Source organism: Miniopterus natalensis, chromosome 8 (assembly GCF_054644295.1).
Source record: "Miniopterus natalensis isolate mMinNat1 chromosome 8, mMinNat1.hap1, whole genome shotgun sequence".
Taxonomy (NCBI): Eukaryota; Metazoa; Chordata; class Mammalia; order Chiroptera; family Miniopteridae; genus Miniopterus; species Miniopterus natalensis.
The window spans coordinates 66,743,849-66,767,971 of NC_142088.1; the positions used below are offsets into that span (position 1 = coordinate 66,743,849).

At 39.1% G+C, this 24,123-nt stretch overlaps 1 protein-coding gene across 1 annotated transcript in view; it reads right to left on the reverse strand.

Annotated features, from left to right (window-relative positions):
- THSD7B (thrombospondin type 1 domain containing 7B) overlaps positions 1–24,123 on the reverse strand; it is a 630,654-nt gene that overhangs the window by 288,645 nt on the left and 317,886 nt on the right. Inside the window, exons 10-11 of the mRNA XM_087819873.1 lie at positions 13,853–13,982; positions 9,610–9,713 (exon numbers count right to left, since the gene is read on the reverse strand). Of these exons, the coding sequence (XP_087675999.1) occupies positions 9,610–9,713; positions 13,853–13,982 (234 nt within the window). The remainder of the gene's footprint in view (positions 1–9,609; positions 9,714–13,852; positions 13,983–24,123) is intronic.

Here is a 24,123-nt window from a genome sequence, read left to right on the forward strand (position 1 = left end):
CTTTCCAAATCCCCAGATTACCTCCACATTCAATTGCATTCCCTCATCTCCAGAACCATGCTCACATTAGTTTCTTTTTTCCCCTCTCAAAGCTTCAATATATTCCCCCATACTTATTTTTATTTTTTCTTCATATCTGTATAGTAGGGTCCTATTTTCACACTTTGAACTCTGAGCTATAATGCTATTTATTTCCTTCTTTGACAAATATTCTGTAAAGTCGCCTACCCAATATCTTTTTCCACTTAATCCGTGATCTCAAAACTATAATTATTTTTTTAACCTACAATTACTTTGCTAAGATTAAGCTGAATATTCAGCTATGTCCATTTAATTGTCAAATCCTTTCTTCCATCTTTATTTACACACTTATTTCTAAAACATTGGCAACACTACATACATCTTGAAAATTTCTTCTCTGTGATTTTATGATATTGTGCTCATATTTCCTAATGACAAAAAATATGTTGGTATTTCATAAAAAATGGGCTCTGTGGGCAAAATGGTTTGGGAAAACTTTCTGATGAAAAAAAAAGTTTGATAGATTTTTTTACTGCAGCACTTGTAAGGGACTTCAATATGCTAATTCTTCACTGAAAATCTCCAAGAGGAATTTAACTTGGTGACAGAGTCCTTTTTTTCATGTAACCAATGAATCTCTCCACTCAATTACTTAAAAAGCATGCTCTGTGACATGACACTCTCCCTGGGTTCTAAATACTAATCTTGGCGTCCGAGCTGTGGAAAAGGAAAGATTAGTATTTCCTGAGCAACTATAAACACTGGTAAAAGTAGCAAGAAATTAGAATTATTATCCCAATTGTAATTGAAAAAATTGAGGCACAGAGAGGCGAAGTAGTTTGATCACCACACTCATAAAAAGTAGTGAGTGGCAAAACCATGATCTGAGCCAAGGGCCCTGAAGTTCCAGAGAGAAGGACATTTCTTTTCATCTCACCAGACTGCCTCTAGGTCTTAGGCCTCTCTTCTCTCTGTGCTTTCTCCTAGGAAGAACTGACATCATATACAACCTTTAAAGTGATTCCAAAATATATTTTATAGATATGATTATTCTCAAATACTCTGCATATCTCTTTCTGTTTTTGTCAGTTATTTATATCAATTATTTATGTTATTTTTTGCATCAGTATTGTTCATTCTCACTGGTCTAAAACTATTAAATTCTTCTAATTCATCCCTGTCCTTTCCTTATATGTAAATTTGGCTATTAATCCAACCGATTTCTTTAAATGCTTTTTATGTGTATTTCTTCTAATTAATTCCTGAAGTCTGGTACAGACTTTCAAACCCTTGGTGGTATAATTTACAAAACCTCCTACTTGTAGTTCCTACTTTCAAGAATTTCCTATGAGGCTGATTATTCTACATATATATTGAGCTTAATTGCCTCTAATGGGTTTATAATTGTCATTCCTCATGCATCTGGGTTAAAACACTGTATTTCATCACACTATGTGAATCCTTCATAACGTGGTTGGCCTAAGATAATACGTATTTTGCAACTTTTGCGTCTATTTGAATTCTGAATAGCACTGAAGATGAGTTAGAGTTTTTAGAGCTTCTAAAGCAAGTGGGGTCTCCTCCTCCTCTTGCTGCTATTAAAAAGAGTGTTGGAGTTTCTGTTCTCTTTAACAATGCAAATAAAAATGTAAAAACATTACCTCCTTCTGCTATAATCCTAAAATGGCTCCTGGGCTACACAGAAATGGATATCTTGACCTTAGTAACCTCACAGCTAAGGGAAGCCAAGAGATTCACATTATTTGCGAAGACTAAATTCTGATCCTGGACAAGAGAAATATAATCCTATTACATTTATATGGTTTGCAGTAGACTTTGAAGTTCTTATTAATATTCCTGAAGGAAAGATAGTTCTGTAACTAAGAGCCAGGAAGTCAGAAGAGAAATTTATTGCTCCTAGTTTAGCAAATAGCTGCCTTCTTCAAATGAAAAAAGCATTACCCCTTACCCATTCTCATGCCCAACACGATTTCATCAGGGAAATATCAGCTGGGGGGAGGTGGACTGAAGAGTTACTTTGCGTTTTGCTTTATAGCTTATTATGTAAAAAATGGAGAGGCTGGTGCAAGGTGCCATCTCTAAATCTGCACTTAGTTAACATTGTGCTACTAAAGCATCATGTCTTAGGTCACCCACCTCCTTTAATATTTATTTTTAATTTACTTCCAAATTTTTAAAAATGCGCATATTCTACCTGCAGCCACCATAAAAGCCACAAAGCTAGTTCTACACTAAAATGTGCAAAGGGAATGAAAAGCACCTCCTCCCAGCATCATTATTCTCTTACAGTAAAATGCAATCTTTGCTACCAGTCACCTACTTTACTCTCTAATCCAATGCCTACGGTATTCTAAAACCCACCTTCTGTTAAAATCTGAGAATATTTTAATTTGAAAAGTTGTGTGGAGGAGAGACTGTTCCCCTGATGTGACCGCTGCAGGAGCTGTGAGCTAGACCTGGGCCGGAACAGAGATTGCTCCCTGTGAATCCCTGCAGAGAGAGTCTAATCAGCTCCCCCATCCCCAAGAGTGCTGCTTCCTCCACTAGGCCATTGCCCTGCCCAGGGCAAGCCAGTAAGGCATCAGCCCCTAATCTGCGGCGGGCCACACACCGGCGCTCCTACCCACCCTTCCCTGTTCTATAAATATAATCCTTCAGTGCCCGCCTTTGCGGTGGAAGGTATCCACATAGCCTTGCTGCCGCCCAAGGCTTGCCTCATATGGAATTTCCCTTAATAAATCCTTCTTTGGCAGGCCCTGGAAATTTTCCCGTTTCCCTAAACTGTCAACTAAATTTCTACAAATTACATTTAGAAGAGAGGTTTTTAAAGTTTCTTAAAAATATTTACAATCAATCATGTTTGTTTCAGGGGCTAATTAGCAAGATACATTAATAACAAACATTATGTCCACCAATTGGTTTTTCTAGTGTCGAAGTCAGAACTGAAGTTAGAAATCACCCCAAGAATGATCTTTAATACAAAAAAGTATTGGTTGTTAGCCTTTTTGTTTTGTTGGCTGTTTCTTCTGCTGTACAGAAGCTTTTTAGCTTGATATAACTGTAGTGCCATTTATTTATTTTTGCTTTTACTTCCCTTGCCTTTGGGGTCAAATTCATAAAACCCTCTCTAAGACCAAGGTCCATGAGTTTAGTACCTATATTTTTGTCTATGGAATTTATTGCTTCAAATCTTATATTTTGGTCTTTGATCCATTTTGATTTAATTTTTGTACATGAGGACAAACTATAGTCCAGTTTTATTCTTTCATATCTGGCATTCCAATTTTCCCAGCACCACTTATTGAAGAGGCTTTCTTTATTCCACAGTGTGTTTCTGGCTCCTTTGTCGAAAATTATCTGCCCATATACGTGGTTTTATATCTGTGCTCTCAATTATGTTCCATTGATCTGTGTAGGGGGAATGTGGTGAGTGACAGGCTCCAAGGCCATGACATCTCAGTGCTGTCCCCTGAAGCCAAATGCTGCCCTCAGTGGAGCAATGGTGCATGGGGGTGTGGTGGGCCGGAGGAACCCAGCCAACTTCTTTGGCTTTATTCCCGCTCCCGGTAATGGAGACTAATGAAATTCCATGGCATCCCTTCTGACCCCAGGACCAGTTGCAGAGTGCACCCTTTGCTCAGGAAAAAAAAGGATTCTGTAGTACCAGTTATTGGGTTTGCAGGTAATATGTTCTGCAACCCGACAAAAGGCAAAGGGAGGCGAGCTCTGGGAGGTTATGGGGTGGCCAGGCTCCAAGCCTTTGTTTCTCTGTCTCTAATGTGGACCCCCGGCCACCATGGCCATACCTCTGAGGGGTGTCCTTGCCCAGGCCTCTGGGCTCAGCCACAGCTCATTCTGCCCACTCCTGCAGGAATGCCCACTGAAGCGCTTTGCTCCCCTGGCTGAAGAGAGTGCCAGCCACAACCCGATTCCTCCCCTCTCCGGGCTCAGCCTTGCCATGAGCTCCTGCCTTTGTGGCTCATCTCAGTGTTTCTCCTTCTCAACTCCTCGCTTCACTCCCAGTTGTCCATCCTTAAATGTTTCAAGGAGCAGATCTCTCAGATGTGTTTGTGCATTGAGCAGGGAATCCTTTGTTGAATTATCAAACTGTTGACACTTCAAGGGGAGAGACCACGGGGACCTCTTACCCTACCATTCCTCTGCCATCACTCCTGCCTACCTATTTCTTACTTCCTCACTCTTTTAAAAGAAAGGTAAACCAGAACGCGTTTTGAAAGTGGATTACTTTGACCATTTTTTTCTTTTTTTCTGGAAAAGCATCGTCATTTTAAAGAGATTATTTGACTCCCAAGAAAATGAACAGATTACATCAAAACTATTATGTGGCCTTTCAGGGTCACAAAAACCATTTAAGGAAAAACAAAAAAGATTTGACAGAGATAAGCGATCCACCTCCTTTGGTCCACAAAAACAGTGTTCAGTGAAAATGAACCACAAAAGAATGCAGGTATTTCACAAAAGTCAACGATACCTTAGACAGGACAACTCTGATATATAATACCTCCTCTGTTTCCACTATATTGTTATAGATATCAAGTCCCTATGCTATCATAGTGTATACTCACAAGCTAATGAATAAGGAGAATATAATATGCAGAAGAAAAATACTGGCAAGTCCGTTAAGCCACTTTTCAAGTGGTCACTGTGAACAGCAAAATAAGAACCAGACTGTATCACTCCATAGACAAATTCACTCTCTCCTAGGAACGTCAGCATGTTCACCTTTTTTTATTAGAATCAATTTTTTACCCTATTAAGGGCAGTTTCATCAAAGTATGTTAGACTATTTAAGTTTCTGTCTCTTATGCTTTCATTTGCCATAAAAGCTGAGCTACCATCCTTCTTTATTCAGATGAAGGACAGGAAGCTGGGCAGAACATACACCTCTGCCCCTGAATAATGGGACAGCTAGGACAGTGGTACTTAAATGCCCATCTCTGTGGAAATGGCACAGACATTGAGCTACTGCGATTATCTCACCTGTCCTTCTATTTCTTTTTTTTCCTTCTTTTTTGATTGGAAGTATGTAGCATAAATATATTCTTACTGTAATTTAGTTAACCGGGTCAGCAGTAGAAATACAATAAGCTAAAACAAGGATGTCTTCTCTTTTGAGCAGTATAAGAGCACAGAAATTATAAAAGACCTTTCTAATGAAAAAGGAAAAGAATAAATAGAATATATATCCTCTAAATGTATACCTGGGCTGGCCCAACAGAAAGAAGTGCATAAAGCACAAAACAAAGTAAAAGCTTGGGATGCAAGGTAAGCAAGAAGGACAGCTTCTATCCTGCGGGTTTCCATCAAGTCTTGGAGACCAAAGTTTCCACTCCCATGGCTTTAAGGCCTGTTCTGGAAAATCTCATAAAAGCCCCCATTCTAGAAGTGATGGCCCCAAAGGCTGGGCCTCAGTTTAAGGGTGAACTAGGGATACATCTGCCAAGCAAATGTCTTGGCAAGGACACTTGCATGTCTGAAACTTAACACTGAATAGTGAGGGGGGAAAATCTCTCGTGAGAATCTGAAACCCCAAGCTGCCCTTTCCAAGACATTATGATATGAACTCACGCTCCCTCTGCGATTCAGAACATCTTGACAGAGAAATTTATTTTAGAGTGTTTCCAGGTTGGAAGGGCTTCCACGGGACTAAGAAGTGTAAGTGCCAATAGGCCAGCATGTTAAAGCAGCTGGAACAAGGGCACTGGGTGTCTCCTAATTCCCTATTCAGACTGTCCTTTGGTGCTCCTGATTCGAGTCCAGCCCCTCATTTCCAGCCCCTCTGCCTGTTGTCCAACGTGCACAACACCACTGTTTTCATATCCCTAGAGAATAAACCTCTGAGCTGTTACAAGGCCAGAAAGAGGCAGGAACCTGACTATGCATGGTACAAGATGAGAAACTGATCTTTAATCAGATTTTCAAAAGCCCCCCTGTTTTTCCTTGCACTCCCAACACATACACACACACACACACACACACACACGCATGCACACACACACAAAACCTTGCATACCTCTTTTGCAGTACATGGTGCCTTTACGGAGGTGAGCAGGCCAAATCACATTGCTTCCCTTCAGCCCCCGCACCTTCACCCCTGCCAACACTTAGGTACAATACTGTTCTGTGCAGTGCTTTTCCACATCTCCCTCATGCTCTAAATCAGATGTTCCAACTGAGGTTGCAGATGGCTCCTAATGTACTTAAGGTGAGCTTACTGTGTGTGCTTCTCCTCTGGAGAAGTTTTATAAAGGAGATCTCATGGGAGAGGAACTTAGTGTTATTGCTTCATGTTTTACTTGCTGGTTTAGAAGTAATTTTGGAGAAAAGATGGTAGTAGAGATATTTTTGCTCCATTATCTTAAAATTGAAGACTCATACTACTACTTAAAAAGTGTAAATTTCTCCACAACTAAACATTAGGAATTCTCTAAGGTTGGTGTGTATTTTGGGGAAAACTCAAGTAGGTCACTTGCCTAAAGGACTGCAGCCAGATTGCACTTAAATTGAAATCCAAAGTAGAATTCTTCCAAGACAGATGAAATGCTTTGCCATTTATGAGATAAGTTTCTACATAATTTAGGAGCAATGTCTCTGAGGAATTTACTAAGTGGTTTTTTTAATGAAAACCAACCATTCTGATACTCCAGTAATACGGTGTCAAATCCACGTCATGATATAGAGTTAAGTTGTGTACCGCCAGAGGTGCCATTTTTAAAAAACACCATTCATGTAGACATTGCTGACCTAGATATTTTATAACAATTTTATAGCAGAAAATAGGTAAAGGTCTTGTAACAGATCATATTATTACAACAATTTTCTGAAATATGGAAGTAAGTTGTTTTTAGGAAGCCGTCCTTATACTTTATAAAGTCACTGCTTATACAGCCTCATTACAGTCCTGTGTCAAACAACCTTGCCAGTCTGCAACTGTTCCAACAGGGGCATCATTTGCAAAGTGTAACTTATGAACTGAATTGTGTCAGTCCCCAAAGTCATGTGGAAGCCATAGCCCCAAATATTGCTGTGTTTGAAGGTAGTAAAGACCACTAGGAGCAGTTTGCTTTTAGCTGGAAGTCCAACAATACACATTCACTGTTCCATATCAGGCACACAGCAACTCTCCAGCCCTATTTCATGATTCAATTTGTGGTCATATCAATCAGTCTTTTCTTTCAATAAGATATCACAGTTGTCCATTAATTTAATGAAAATTTGCTGACTGGAACTGGTAATCAAAGAGTAGCAACTAACGTAGACATTTTGATAAAACATTTTCACATCAGTGAGCGGGAAACATTTGAAAAAATTCTTCCTCAATGAAATTTCTAGACATTCAATGGTGTGGCTCATGAATAAAGTAGCCATAATGGTGGGAATGGAGGTTATATATGAGGTCAGCAACATGAACTGCCATTCTCCAAGGCCTAACTGGCTATGTTCACCACTGAGCATCCAATTTCTCAGCAGCAGGGACCAACACTGAATTCCCAATATGGCACCATTTCCCAGAGTGATCAGCCAGCTAACATGGTGGAATATTGATCACATTGGACCACTCCCATCATAGAAGGAGGAAGGTTTTGTTCTTACTGGAATAGATTCTTATCCTGAATATGGATTTCCCTTCCCTGCATGCAATGCTTCTGTCAAAACTACCATCTGTGGACTTATAGGATGACTGAACCATAGTCACAGAATTCCACACAGCATTGCTTCTGACCAAGCAACTCACTTTATAGCAAATTAAATGTGGCAAAGGGCCCATGATCATGGAATTTACTGGTCTTATCATGTTCTACACTACCCTGAAGCAGCTGGCTTGATAGATGGTGGGAAGGTCTTTTTAAGACTCAGATAAGGCACCAGCTAGGTGGAAATAACTTGCAGAGCTGGGTCAAGGTTTTCCAGAAGGCTATATATGCTCTGATTCAGCATCAAACCGTGCTGTTACTCCCATAGCTATCAAAGGACAGCAGTGTAATAATTAGGAAAAATCATCTGTAATTATATTCCAAATTATTTTATAGGGATGCAAAAGTTAGACAGTGAAGAAGGCTGACAGAAAAAAATGATTCATTTGAAATGTGGTATTGCAAGAGTGCTCTACAGGTACCCTAGACCACTAGAAAGATTACAAAAAAGTGGGTCCTAGAGAAAATTAAGCCTAAAACATCACTGGAGGCAAAAAATGACAAAACCAAAGCTGTTGTACTCCAGGCACATTGTGAGAATGCAGGGTTCTTTGGAAAAGGCAATAATACTGGGAAAATAGAAGGCAGCAGGAAAAGAGGAAGACCAAATATGAGATGAAATGACTCCATAAAAGAAGCCATAAGCATGAATTTACAAGGGCTGAGCAGGGCTGTTGAGGACAGGACATTGTGGAAACATAGAGTCACCAGGAGTTGGATGAGCTGCCTCAATGGTACGTTGTAACACACACAACTCACTCTTACCCCTATAACCCACTAGTAAAATTTTTGCTTCCTGTCCCCATGATCATATGTTCTGCTGGCCTATAGGTCTTAATTCCAAAGAGAGGGATGCCTCCACAGGGAGACACGACAGTGACTCCACTGAGCTGGAATTTAAGACTGCCACCTGGACATGTTGGGCTCTTTATGGCTCTGAGTCAACAAACAGATATTTACTGTGCTACCTGGGATGACTGATCCTGACTAATATAATAATCTAAGAAAAAGAAAGAGAGGCTTAATTCTAAATAGGCCTTTTAGAAGAATTATGAAACCAGTGTAATGCAGGTCTGATTTTGCCACAGGTCTCTTGAGAAACAAAGTGGTCAGATTTTAAGATTAAAACACTTCTTATCAAACTTCATATTACTAGCACCTGGATTGTAAGTGAAACAGAAAAGTGAGCAATCTGATGACTCTCTTGAGTATTTTTCAGAGATTTCAACATGCCACTTTTCTAGACATTGATGACAAAAGACACTATTACTCAGATCCAGAAACCAAGTCACAATGTCTTCTAGAAATTTTAATAGCTCCTTTCTATATATATAATATATAACATATAACAGATAATAATATATAATATATAACATGTAATATACAATATATATACACATATATAAACATATATATATTATATATATGTTTATATAACAATAAGCTTTAAGTCATGATTATTAAGATTATTCAATAATTCAGTTATCCCTTCATTCATTCAACAAATATTTAATTAGCATCTAAGAAGTACAATGCATACTATTGGGTCTAATCTTTACATGTTCTTCATTCCTTGGCTCATACCCAACATGCATTTGGAAGATCAGCATAAGGGTATGCTGATGATTGAGAACAGATATTTGCTTATATTAATCCTTAGATGCACCAGCTGCTTAAGGTTAAAAGATGGTCTAATATCAGCGTGAAATGATGCCAAACTTAAACTCAAACACAAATAAGCCAATCTAATAATACCGCAACGTATTCCAATATAGACATAATCGACAATTTAAAAGAGTAACATAATTGTAAGTTCCATTCTAAGAACAAAACTGCTTGAAAGTCCCCTTACCTCTTGTTTGCACCCCTTTTCCACAGGCTTCCCTAGCGCCTGTTATTCCCGGCCTGACAGCCTCGGGCACCAAGATACAGGGGCTCCATTCCTGTGGCTTCCACCTGCGATTACAAAGAACAATGAACTAGAAATTTCACCAGGACAAAGAGACAAAAGAAATACCTGAAATGGATCAGTAGGAAATCCAAAGGCATAAAGACAGTAATTCAATAAGATGGATTTGAAACCAGTGTCATGAAATGGAGCCCTGGCATGCACTTGAGGTAACAGTCCACTCTGCCCCAGATTCATGGTCAATGCCGTGATTTCATTTTTTAAAATATGGACATTTTGCACATAAACCTTAGTTCACATAGCAAAGTGGCAATAAAAGCATTAAAAGCACAGATCGAATCCAGAGGGCTTACCTCTTTATGAAATAAACATTGTTAGGGGGAGAAGAGACAGCCCCTATGTCCCATTAGAGCATTAGAGAATCAAATTTTGAACATCTGAAAGTTTCACGTGCAAACCTTCACACTTGATCTTCCGCTTCAATTTCTTTAAAATGTGTTTCCTAGGACTTTGAAGTAACTCAAACAACTTAATAGGTTGTGAAGTAAGAGGCAGGTGGGGAGGCACAGGTACCTATTCATGGGATAGTTCATTGCAAGGAAGAGGAATCGATCCGCCTCTGATGAATCACCAAGATTTCTATTCTTCTGAGGGGTAGTCTCTAAGGGCACCCTCTGGCTTTCCCCTGTTTTTCCTTCCTCAGGTCAATAAAACTCTCTATTTTTATGACCCTCGTGACAGACTGTGACTTGTGTTCTTAAACCTGTCTCTTCAGAATGTTCCACAAAACCCAAACCTTAAGTGAAACCATGGATTCTGCTTCTTTGCTTAGTATATTTTTACGCTTTTTCATATAAGCCAATACTGCTGATAAGAGATGCCACTTCAAAGACTGAAACAGAAACAGGGAGTAAAATATCATTGCCCAGCTTTGCAAGATGAAAAGGTCCTAGAATCTGTCACACAACAATGTGCATAAAATTAACACTACTGTAATGTATACTTAAATATGGTTAAGATAGTAAATTTTATGTGTTTTTTACCCTAATAAAAGACGTCTTAGCAAAGGAAAAAATATATATGCTAGAACGAACATAGAGCAGACTCCCTTTGCTCAGGAAAAGGCACTTTAAAGGACCCTCTTAGTTATGTGAACATATAGAGCTTGGAGCTCACTTAGCATAGCCGGCCATTAATAGCGGCACTCACAACCTCCCCTCATCCCTTTACATTAAGTGAGTATCTTGGACAACTGGAGGCAGGTGAGGCAGAGGTGGTCGGTCTTAAGGGAGAGATAGAGACCATCCTGCAAAATCAAGCAAAGCACATTGAAATAGAGAAGTGATACAAATATATCATTGACCTCATTCAAGTGTCCTCCATACTGGAAAGAATTACAGAGAAATCAGGAAACAACTAACTAGAATAACTTGTCACTTTTAAATAAATGACCTATTGATTTTAAGTAGTTCTAAAAAGCTGTGGCACATTTATACCATGGAATACTTTGCAGCTGTAAAAAAGAAGGATCTTTTATCCTTTGGCACTGCATGGAGGGAACTGGAGAGTATTATGCTCAGTGAAATAAGCCAGGCAGAGAAAGATAAGTACCACATAATCTCACTTATATGTGGAATAAACAAAATAAACTGATGAACAAAGTGGATCCAGAGACATAGAAGCATGGAACAGACTGAGGGATCTCAGAGGGAAGGTGGGGAGAGGGGAGTAGGAGGGGAGAGATTAATCAAAGAACTTATATGTTTATAAGCATAACCAATGGACACAGACACTGGTCTGGGGAAGGCCTGGGGGTGGGGTGGATGAGAGGTGGAGGGGATCAACGGGGGTAAAAAGGGACATCTGTAAATAAATAAAATTAAAATTAATAATAAATAATAAATAAATAAATAAATAAATAAATAAATAAATTTTCTTTGTATATGCATAGACTCATTCAATTTAAGTCCAAAGAATAGACACTGAAACAGTAAGGGGTTTTAGTAGGACTTTTCAACTAGGATATGTCATTCATTCAGATTCTTTACATTTACATGGGCTTTCTCAACCAAAATGAGGCCAAGAATTCAATCTAGCTTAGCGCTCTGCATAGACTGAAATGGAAGGGAAGTTTTCCCCAGGACTCTCTTGTTAAACTCTCAGTGTTGGGATGATTAACCTGAGCTCAGGTTAGTGGCATGTCTGAGACTGCACAAGCCAGGGCAGACAGTTTTCAGTCCCAAGTCCCTGGGTGCTCGACCACAGACCCCTTGCCGATTCCACAGAAAGATACTTGCCCACGCCCCTTCCGTTTTGCTTACTAACCTAACGTGCTGGAGGATGCTCGAACTCACAGAAACATTCTGTTTTAATTTGGTGTGTGGATATGTCACCTTAATGGACCCAGAAAGAATCACAAGATAATGATAAAGGTCTACATTAACTTGCTTCCCTATCATGACACTGAGGGAGAAAGCAAAAACGAAATTGGAACAATATTACTCAATATTGAAGGATGTTTTACTGAGGAGCAGAGAATCGTGCTGATAACTGGGACATACGTTAAACTACACACATCAGGAGAAATGATGCATTGATCCAATCCATACCCAGTGAGACCGATTTCTGGGGAGAATGGCAGGAGGTCAATGACGGAAACCAGTTCAAACATGAGTGGCTAAATTGAAGTGCAGTGAGAGTCAGGAGAGCGGACAATAGAAAGGCAGAGCCCACTAATGGTTCCTAGGATTTTCTCTGATTATAATAGCCCTGGGTTCATAAAAATGTGTAATCATATTTGATTTGGCCAGTTTTTTCAATTGGCTGCTATCCCTGAGAAATCTTTAGCTAAGCTCAGAAGTTTCAATATTTATATATATGGCACAAAAGGATGGATATTGTCAGTGTTTCCACAATGAGGAAAAAGTAGTAGTCTGAGCATGTTCCCAGTGTTTATCTACACCCTCCCCAGACTGGTCATCAGATAGAAACAGTGGGAATAAAGGGATTCTAAAACCTATAGTAATTAGATTTCCTAAATAGCACCCTCAACTTTATCTAATGTAATGAGTCAACTTATAAGAAGAAAAAAATAACTTGTATTTTTCTGAATAAATTAGCCCTTGGATTTCATGGCTTTAAAATATAGCTTCTCAAATAACCCAGGGAGCCACTAGGCATTTTTGCTAAAGGCATTTTTAAGTGTGCTGATAACTACATGCTTCTTAAGACCATGGGATTTCTTCACAAATCAATAAAACCAAACATTGAATTTAATACAGATGTCTTAAAGAAATGTCTCAATCCAGTGTTAAGAGTAGAAGTTTATGTCTAGACACACAGACCTCAGGTATTGTTTTTTTATAAATAACCACCTACTTGCCAAGAAGGAATATATAGATAACATTTATAGTTTAAAAGTTAACCATTTTCTTTTATTTTTAAACATTTTAACCATAGGTTAAACTTTTTTTTCCTAACTAGATCTTTTCTTAAAATATGTATATAATAAAAATTGAAAACTAAAACAGTTTTGAGTTAAATACTTACTAAATAAGTACAAATTTGGTTTAATGCTTATTAAATAAGAGAGGAAGGGAGAGGGACAGAGAGAGATGGAAACATCAATGATGAGAGTCGTTGATCGGCTGCCTCCTGCGCGCCCCCTGCTGGGGATCGAGCTGCAACCCGGGCATGTGCCCTGACCGGGAATCAAACCATGACCTCCTGGATCCTAGGTCGATGCTCAACTGCTGAGCCACGCCAGCTGGGCCAGTTTGTAGTTCTTGCTAAAAAAGGCTTTAGGATGAGAATAATAGAGTGAGGTAAGTTACCTTTGTCTGCACACAAGTGTGTGTGTGGGGGAGGGGGGCAGGGGGACCACTCAGGTAAAGGCCTCATCCTGAATCTCCTTGAATCCTGATCCTGGAAAGATTCCTGAGTGGCAGAACTCCAAAAGCTCACTTACGATCAAAACATGCTTGTTTCTTTATCCTATAAATTAGACTTTCATATTCTTTACTTCCTCAAAATATATTCCAGATAGGAAGGAAAAAAATAGAGGTATTTGAAGATAAACAACATTACCTCATCTTACTTCTCACTAAACAATCATATATTATATGAAAGAAAACAAGTCATAATTTATACTGCAGTTTAATAATTATTCCAAAAGGCAACTAATTACCGATATATAGGGCACAATGAGACTTCTTCACACTCTCGCTCTTCAAATAAGGTGTCTGGGCATTCTTGGCCTCCATTGGCTGCTTCCTGGTTGATAATCCTGTATCGAGACTGTCTTATTGTGGCATTTCCTGAAGTAAAGGAAAAAAAAAATTATAGTGCTCCTCTATGTGGATGCAGAGAAAAATCCAGGGTTAGATAGCAACTGAAAAAAAAATGAGGTGAAGGACACGTGGAAAGCTTGAGAAATAAGAATAAAAGCAAAGACCAGCAGTTAACACTCAATCTTACTTCTAGAGAGACACACTTTACACTTAATTATTGTGATTTCAAGTCTATGTATTCTAATATGCTAAGGTTGTTTTCCACTGTCTTAATGTGTTTGAAATTCATCTGAATCCATATTGTCTATGGCATAAGAGTTACATGGAATAACCTGAGAGGCTGCAGAAACCCCTTTTCATCTCAAAACAACAGCTCAGGGGCCCAGAATTTTACTAGCAGCGAGTCACTATCTAGGGCAAGGCATTTCCCTCTCTGGGCTACGTTTTACAAGGCAAACACTCATAAAAATTACTACATTCATAACATATTTATGGGTATTAGTTTATTAGATTTCTCATTCCTCATAACCTGAGACAATAAGTATGCAATTGAAATTTAGGAAAGAGGCACTAAAATTGTGACAAAATACTGTTTAATTTATGATTTTGCAAAGCAGAAGTATAAACAGGCATCTCGCTAAAAAGACAGCTGGTGTTCACGTTAATGTGTTGTGGCGTTCATTTTATAACCTTACACGCCTTCTGAGTCAACACCAGTGACGAAACCCAATTATAGTTATAGAGCTTATCAACTATTTCAATTACTGTGTGCCACATATTACATTAGGCATGAAGATGCCAATTCTCCAACTTACAATCAAACAGCAAGAGAAGGGGCCAACAGACACACAACTAGTGACGAGTCACTGTAAAGCAAGAAGTGTCAGACTGGGGCGAAGCGCTGGGAGAGTAGAGAATAAAGCATAAGCATTTGTGTCTCTGGGAAGCAGAGACAGCTCATGGAGGAGGCAGTATTTATTCTGGGACTTGAAGGCTGAACACGAAAAAAACAATGCTGAAGCCATTCCAGGCGAGGGAAACAGTAGGAGAAAAGGCGCTGAGATATAGGGGCATGAGATTTACAGAGAGAGATGTATCTGCATTTAGAAGGCTGATGTGTGTATGGCTTGGGTGTGTGCACAAGAGGGTGTTTATAAAAAACAGAGAGATGGGGGATATAGGAGAAAACTGAGTCAGTTTGTAGGTTTGGGACAGATAGTGGACCTAACCATGTTAAGAAGAAAAGTTTTAGAAAGCCAGTAAACTGAGTGGAGTGAAACAAAAGGGAACTAAAAGGAACCTTTATTAAGTTATTTTTTCACATGGTTTTTAAAAAATCATTGTTACAAAAAGACATAGTGAGAAGTAACAACTACCAGCCATTCCCTGTCTCCCTCCCCAAACATTATGAGCTGTTCATGTACTTCTTCTGTGGTCACCTCCAAATCTATAAGTAACATCCCTAGGGCATTACTTTTTGATTTATTAACTTTAGACATTATCTATTGACTTTCTGCTATAATTGATAAGAAATTACTTTGCACCACTGTTCAGTCTTTTTCTATCACTATTTCTACGTGTCTACTGGTCATCTAAAGGCTTTATATAGCCCATATTTTTCAGTCCAGCCGCTCCTCCTGTCTTCCATCAGAGGAGCCTCGGCATCGATGTTCTAACGAGTCTCCCTGGTAGGTGGCTCCCCTTCCACTGCCACCCACATTCCTGTTATGTTAGGTCATGGCTTCCTGGGAGGCCATCAGCTTCCCTGCTCTTTAGTGTCTGTCCATTAAATCTTCCATAAATTAACTTAGGGCTTTCATCCACTGAGGGTCCTCTTCTTTTTTGTTCACAGGGAACTAGGGCTTTTAAAATTCATTTCTATGATTTTAATGAGATTAAGAAAAAAAGGGGAAGACTAACACATTTGTGCATTTCGTGATCTTGAACCGTAAGTTAAGGACATGTGTGGACCCTTTCCCATCTGCTCCCTGCTTTGGCTGCCCTTCCTGAGCCTGCTCTGTGACAAGGAGGCTGTCCGCACAAGGGCGGCATCATTAGCCTGCTTACCCATTGGCTTCTAGTTGGGCTTGACAACTGAGGGAGGGGGCACAAATGGAAGGAAAGAAGATGGCAGGGGAGAGAGAGAAATTAGGCTATTTATTCCACCAATTTTATCCTCTGGATCACCACAAGCTGGCTGCCCACCCTATAAAAGCCACAGTTCCTGCAGAGTGACACTGTCCTACCACCGCTTCCTCTGAGTTCTACTCACCGCTCCTGCCTCTATCAGCCTTCAGGATCTGGGCTGTCAAGGTACTGCTAGCTTACATTCATCCTGTTCACTGCTTTGTAAATAATCCATTTAATTGTCTCCGTTGTCCCATTTGAATGAGAACATTATTTCCTGACAGCAAATGCTTATATTGTCAAAGGGCAGAAGCTACCAGTATTTGACAGAGAGGTGTGCTATAATTGGTTCCTTCTGAAATGTAGTTAAGGCCCTGTAAGGAGTGTAGAAAAAGGAGATTTAAAAAAGTATAATTAAAACGGTTCTGCATAATAATATAAAAACTATCTTCATTTGGGTAGGAACACTATTTGAAAATAATTATGCCTTTGGGAAAAACTCTATTCCTCCACTCGTAGTTAATTCCAATTATACTGTACTTATTCTAAAAATTACTGTTTACCTTTAGGGTTTACACATGAGTGTGTGTGTGTGTGTGTGTGTGTGTGTGTATTCTATCCAACTGTTATCTTAAGAGACAAAAAATGAAGACCGAAGACAATAAAAAAAATGAAGGGAATGCCTTATTTTACATTGAGAGAGAACATGACCAGTGCCTCTTCCTTCACACTGAACCCACACATGCATACCATACACATAAACACATGCACAGTCCACACTCACACACAGAGGTAATCTGTTTTCTGGTTCAATTCTGGGTAAAATTCAAACTGGGAAAAATAGTTGCATTGATTTTCATGCCCTATAGGTATTAAAGTGAAGGCCAAGAAGGGGGAGACAGTGGCTTTTCGGGTAGATAGCATTTGTATCACAAATACATGTAAAATGTAGTGGAAGTTTCCAGGTATTATAACCATAATCTACAGCAGATCCACTTCCTGGCATTTTGCATATGATATCTCATTGTATTATTACAACACTTTATGAGGTTGGTATTATTACTATTATTATTATTTTTATTATTATTAATACTATTATTATCATACCTATTTTATAAATAAGAAAACAGAAGGAGAAAGAGATAAATAATTTGCACAAAGTCACCTAGCGAGGATTAAAACTACAGCTAAACAGACATCAAAACCCATGGATTTTTTTCATAAAAGAGGCTTTACAGTAAGATAAAGAGAAAGAGAGGAGCATTCCAGGGAGGAGTCCACATGGCTGGTCCTCTGCTATTTCCAAAGGATATGTCCTCCTTTCTAGTAAATTCTTCAATAGCATCCTATTAGCAGAAGGCTTTAAGTGTCAATAAAAACACAGAGTTTGTGGGGCTTAGTGAGTGATGCTTCCAACCTCATTAGGCCTATGAAAAAATAACAATAAATTAAAGTGCCTGTTTGCAAACATAAACTACTTACTGCTCAAGCATGATTATGGCTAATAAAAAACTAGCCTGAATTCAATTTTGATTTATGCATATTTTGTCATTACTAAATCATCAGGCAATAGTTATTATAGTCAAAAGAAATAACATTTAGAAAAGGTGGCAACTTAAAGATCAAGAACAATATTTAACAGGAAATGCATGAATGGGCTATAAACATGGAGGAATATTTATAGATGCTCTGTGAAGGCCTGCACCAGTCTTTCCTGGAAGGGTGGAAGCAAAGGGAAGGGAAATCAGCATGTGAAGAGTGTCTCTGTGTGATTCATGTCCAGGTGAGCCAGGGCCCATCGCACAGATGGAGAATCCTGGGTGCAGAGCCCTGATGCTGGGTTATTCAGCAATAACTTGACCTAAAGAATTGCCCCCTAAGTTTCCAATTGATTTGAACTGTGAGAGTAGGGGGGATCCAAGCAGAGCATGGTACAGCTGACAGGGGAACAGGGTTGGATATGAACTCCATGGGAGCGATCCTAAAGGCAAGTGGATGTGCAAAGTAAACGCAGGAAGGATATTTTTCGGCAATGCACAGCAGTTATTTCAAGACCAATCTTCAGAATTCTGATGATAGATTTTTAAAAATATGACCTTTCTGCCTTTCACTTGTTTCTCAAATACCTCTATTACTAATGGGTCTGATAAATCTCAATGACTCACTTGGCTTTCTGGCACCAATAGTCTTCCAGGCTTACTGCCTTGTATGGGTTGGTTCTCACCTGGTGCCCTGTTCCTTCTCCCCACTTACACTTCCAGGTTACCATTATACAAACAAAATCAACAATCTGCTGATTATTCATTCCCCTATCATTGATCTTGAAGCACGAGGATGGCACCAGTGATATTTAAGATTCACATCATAAAAGCAACCACAAGTGAAATGCTTTCTGGGGTTGAGTTACAACCCTAGTGCTTACTGGACTTCAGGCCATTCCTTTTATCTTAAGCCTCAGCTTCCTTGGCTGTAAAACAGGCCAAACAAAAGTTTTTATTTGCATGATTGCTATAGGAATTTAATGAGTTACTACAGATTGCCTGGTACAGAGGTCTTCTCTAAGTGTAATATGAGTTCAGGAGAGAAGGTGAAAAGAAGAAAAGCTTCAACAGTTGAGGCTGTTTCTAATAAAAATAAAAATATGACAAACTACTCTTCCATTCAGTCCTGGGTCTCATTCATGTGCTGAGCACCTAGGAGACCACAAGCAACTTAAAATAATTCCATGCCCCTGGTAAATTAAACTACAATTGCCAAGCAATTGGTACTAACCATCTTCTCAAAGCGCTGGAGAGGAATGGATAAAGTGATCAAACATCTTGTTTGCCCAGGGAAGTCCTAGTTAATACCTGTTATGCTGGATTAAATATTAATAGCTCATTCACCACTTTCAGAGGTGCCTTAGTTTGTATGAAAAATTATATGAACCCTTAGAAAAAGACCTCCACTGCCTGTGAATGTAACATGCACATTTTGTTTTTCACTGAGGCATCAAGTTGCATTTTAAATGTGTAGAAAAGGCAGACTGCACTGCTGTTCTTAAAATTATCCATTCAATCTGATTACTGGACCTTTTTATTTCTTGCCATAAAATTCTGTTTTAAATAGCAGTGCATGTGTCTGGGGAAGACTGTTGTGAGCCCCAAGCACACTAGCTCATGAATCATTAAATCAAAAATTAGAGGGAAAGAGAGTATAGGGCTTACCTCAAAATAATGGACTGGAGCTACGTTATGTATTGTTATGATAGAAACATCACGAACAGATACTCTGCAACTAAAGAGAACTGATGTTTACTCAAAAGTGGATCATGAATATGAGAAGCAAACAACTTCCACTCGTCAAAAATTCCAAATGGTCGTTAAGAAGTCTGTTTCTAAGCCAGTCCCACAGACAGAGATCGCAGTAGGATGTTAGGTAGCCCGGGTTTCTTCAACATTAAACCTTCTAAAAAGTACATTCTCTCTACTCACTAATTATACACAAGGGAATACCCCTTTCTAGTTTATTCGCAACCATTATTGAGAGTCAGGATTCAATTTTTTTATAGAAAAGGTACAAACCAGGTTCACCACCAGCCCACCTATCTCCAACTGAAATTTGGAGAAACAGACACCGTGACCCTGAGTTCTCAGAGGGCAGCACTTGCCACGTACAGTGTTGTCATTGTTGATAAATATTTATCAGGTGTCTGCTACATGTAGGAGATGCACCAGGTGCTGTGTGTCATAAGGAAAGGAACACACATGCATTATTAAACCTCCCAGCGAAGGGGATGTGGAACTTGATGGATGGGTAATAATTCAGTGCTCCATAGTTTTATAAGCATTCGGAAATGATAATATAAACTTTGCATTTATTATCCAAAGGCCATCAATCCAGTGTGCTCTCTCTTTGTTCAAGGAGAAATGAAGGGCTTAAGTGGTGAAAAATACAATGCCCTAGAACAACTGTGCATGGGAAGCAGGATTCATATACTTCCTTCCTATTTACCTTGCTGTTCTATATAGAGGGCAGAGACATCAGAGCAGTCTCCTCCCCCAGAATTCCTGCCCAGCCTGGACCTCCAAGTGCTTCAGAATTAGCACTGAGCCTATCTACATGCATATGGAATTAAACAAAACTGCAGATTCCCGCTAAACTCCCCAGGAATGTTGAAATAGGCTCCAGGATATCCATATACTTCTTTCATTTTGAAATGTTACCTGAGAAAAATGTATTCGATATACTTAAATTTTCATAATCATCATTCACTTCATAACAGAGGCCCAATTCAATGGCTCTGGCAACAGACAAAACCTCCAGGGCTCTGATTTCTAATCTCAGCTCATTACGGAACTGCTATATGACCTTGGGCAATGCACTTAACCTTTCGGAGCTTCAATTTCCTTGCTTGTCCTCTGTGGGTAATTCTGTGGAGCCAACTCACAGGACAGCTGTTAGGAATGCCTAATTAAACGGGATTCAAAGGATTCTGCAAGGGTAATACATATATAACCAACCACTGAACTTAACATTTTTTATATGCAAGCCCTTACTGTAGATTTCAGAAGAAACAACTCATGCTTATTTCTGCATAAACCATCTGGGATGACAGTCCAGGCAAATAAACATTTTCTCTCTATGGTAGACACCACACACTCCCTGAAGCCTATGCAATAGTTCTAATTTCTAGGGACTTTCTCCAATATCTACTACTTCCTGCCCTCAACCACTGTTGCTTTTAAAACATCTCCAGTTTGAAGAGCTAACTTTATCAAAGTCTTTGACTCTGGCCCTTCCTCTCCCTAAATATCACAACTGAGGTTACCCATAGGTAAGTAAGCTTGGGTTCTACTGGACCCATGAGGAATTTAACCCTAGCTGCATATTAGTATCTCAAGGGAAGCTTTTTATAGACTTGTAATGCCCCCTCCCCCCCCCCCCCCCCCCCCGGGCCTAAACCATTTAGATCAGAATCTCTGGTGAGTGAGGCCCAAGCATTGGTGTGCTTTAAAAATCTCCAGGCAACGGACCACTGATTTAGCACATTTAAAGCTAGCATCTCTTATTCATCCAATATGTAAAACAGGAAAAAGACAATGCAGCATGGTTAACCAAGCAACAGAAAACAAATGAGCGCCAGCTAAATCATCACTGCTCTCGACACATTTAAAAAATGCAAACTGCCCTCTAGCTAAGTACATCATAATGGGCATAATTGGAAATGTGTACTATAAACGAGGAGGGTTAACAACACAATTTATAATGACAAGTTGCACTTGTCTTTTCTTCTTGGCAATGCATGTGAAATAACAAGCATTTGTTTCCCCCCAATCCTGACCCCTTTTCATTTTAGCAGATGAAACGTCTAGTGGCTGCCAGCTCCAGGGCTCCCTAATGTGCGGCACTCCATCATCATTGATACTGAAACTCGCAGCAACACCATATTGCACATGCACAAACAGGTTTTGGAGGGCACAGATGTCACCTAGGATACAAGCTCAAGATGACACCATCATTATTAGGCATGGGTACTGAACTACATATTAGAAAAGTCATTTTAAATAATCCATGTGGCTATAATGTATTAATGCTCTATATCCTCATAGGCATTAAAGGATGCTCTTCACGCCTAGCATGGAGCTGGAAGCAAGAGGACAGAAGGGCTTCTAGGTCAAGCTTATGTGTCACAGCACAGCGAAGATGCAACTCAGAAATGCACAGCAAGCAACCTCAGCTCCTCAGCTCCTCAGCTCCTCTGTTCTTACAGGACATCACCAGGCTATCTGCTGTGTGGAGATTGCCATGTTCTAAGTGCTCCACCACTCTATGGCTTAACCACATAACTCCTGATTTCTGCAACTTTTTGCAATGTCCCTTCCAGGATGTGTCTACCTGTAAAAACTGGTTTAGCTAAATGTAAGGTGTGGGGAACTATTCAGACATTAACAACACCTGTGCTACTAAAGTTTTTATTTGGGGGATAGTGATAAGATGAGTTAAAGGAAAATAACTGCAAGCAAGCCAATTAAAGTAAACCTTTTCATTTATTACTATAAATTTTATCACTATGTAGACAAAGACTCTTAATTATCCCTTTATGCATGAAGCACGTGTTACTACTTGTCTTGCTATCTCCACCATTTTGCAGCATCCACATAAAGTCATTGGCTTTTGAAATTCCTTTTATGACTTAGTGTTGATAAAATAACATGACTTTTTAGCATGAGTGATTCTGGAATCCCAGTTCTGAGAAAAATTACTTATCTCCTGGTGCCTCAAAGGGAAATAATTAGAATACCTTATTTGGAACTTTAAAAAAATATTTAGAATTCATATATATGTGTGTGTGTGTGTGTGTGTGTATGAATATATATAATAGTTCAGGGTTTGGCATCTGGTAAGCATGTATAATTGGCAGTTGGTAGACAGGTTAGTGTGAGGGTCTGGTTAAGTGTATTTCCTCTCTTCATCTAGATAATTATCCCTATGTTTCCTTGGAGACTGGACAGAGGGCCAAGTCTTTCAAGAAGTTTTTCCACCCCACCTCAGCCAAGTAGCCCTCTTTTCATACATCCATGTCCCTACAAAGTTCTGTGTTGCACCCTGTTGTCTTCTTGCCTCTCTCTGCCTACAACAGCAAGCATCTATAGGCCTTATTATAATTCATAAAACCTAGTAGACAACAGTAAATGATTTTTGAATAAATGAAAAGAATATACAAGTGGAAGTCATAATTAGATGAAAGCATAGCTTTCTAGAATTTATTTTTCTTGAATGAAAATTTCGAGACATCAGTTTCTACCCATGAGGCATAGTAAGTGTCTGAAGAAGCTCTGCTGGCACAGAGAAGCTAAATGTCGGAGAAGTTTGGTTTTAATTAAATTTAAGATGTTTATATTTTTAATTTTACAAATTTGCAAACATACCAAATGAACTCAATGTATCCATCCACCATCATCAATAATTACATGGAAAGCTTGTTTCATCTAGACCTTGCTCATTCACACACACCTGAATTATTTCAAAGAACATTTAGCTATCATATCACTTTATCTCTAAATATTTCAGAATAGATTTATAAAATATAAGGACTTATTTAAAATATAACCATAGGAACACTAGCATACCTTGAAATGTTAATACCAATTGTCCTAAAATACTTATAATTACCCAATTGTCACTGGATTACAATTTGCATCCCAATTGTCAACTGGGTTACAATTGGTCAATATGTCCTATAGGTTCCTTTTCCTTTTCTTTGTGTTTCCTTTGCAATTCTCTTTGAAATGCTTTCCAAATATTTTTAATATGCATGGCCAAAAAGGTGGAAAATTAAGGGGAAATTCTGGAGCACTGGCCCTTGAGAAAATGTCTCCATTGCTGGTGGTGAGGCGTGACTTTTAACAGATACAGTGGATGAGTAAATAAGAAACAAAGCCTGCAACCAGAGCATAAGGCAAAGTTTGGTGAGAGATACCCCTACACACACACACACACACACACACACACACACACACACACAGAGGCCTTTGGTGTGTGGACTATAAGAAACCCCTTCGCTGACCAAGAGAAGGTGTGGGCGTGCTGTCCTGGCTTTCACTTTAGAAGTAACGGGGATAAAGGGAAAAAAGTCACCCAGAGATTCCTAAACAGATACCCCTACTAATTAATATATTTGTAGAGCTAAAAGTTTTACTATTCTGCCTGGAAGATGAAACCCAAGACATAACTGTTTGAAAGATGTTCTGGATTGTTCTAGAAAAAAAGAATAATGAAATCCTCTAAGAGGAGATACTGTCCTAGAAATTGAAAATACAGCACAGAGAAAGAGAAAAAACATTATTCCTGTCCTTGTGGGCTTCACATTCTAGCAGAAGGATAAAGACAATTTAAAAATACATTTTAAATATTTAAGGTTTCTTTTGGCAATTATATTTTGTGCAAAAAAACCCCCATACATATAAAAAAGCACACACAAAAAAACAAAATGTAGATGGGAATGTTAGGGAGTGTGTGTCTGTGTGTGTGTGCAGTGGGGGAGAGTTGTAATTTTGAA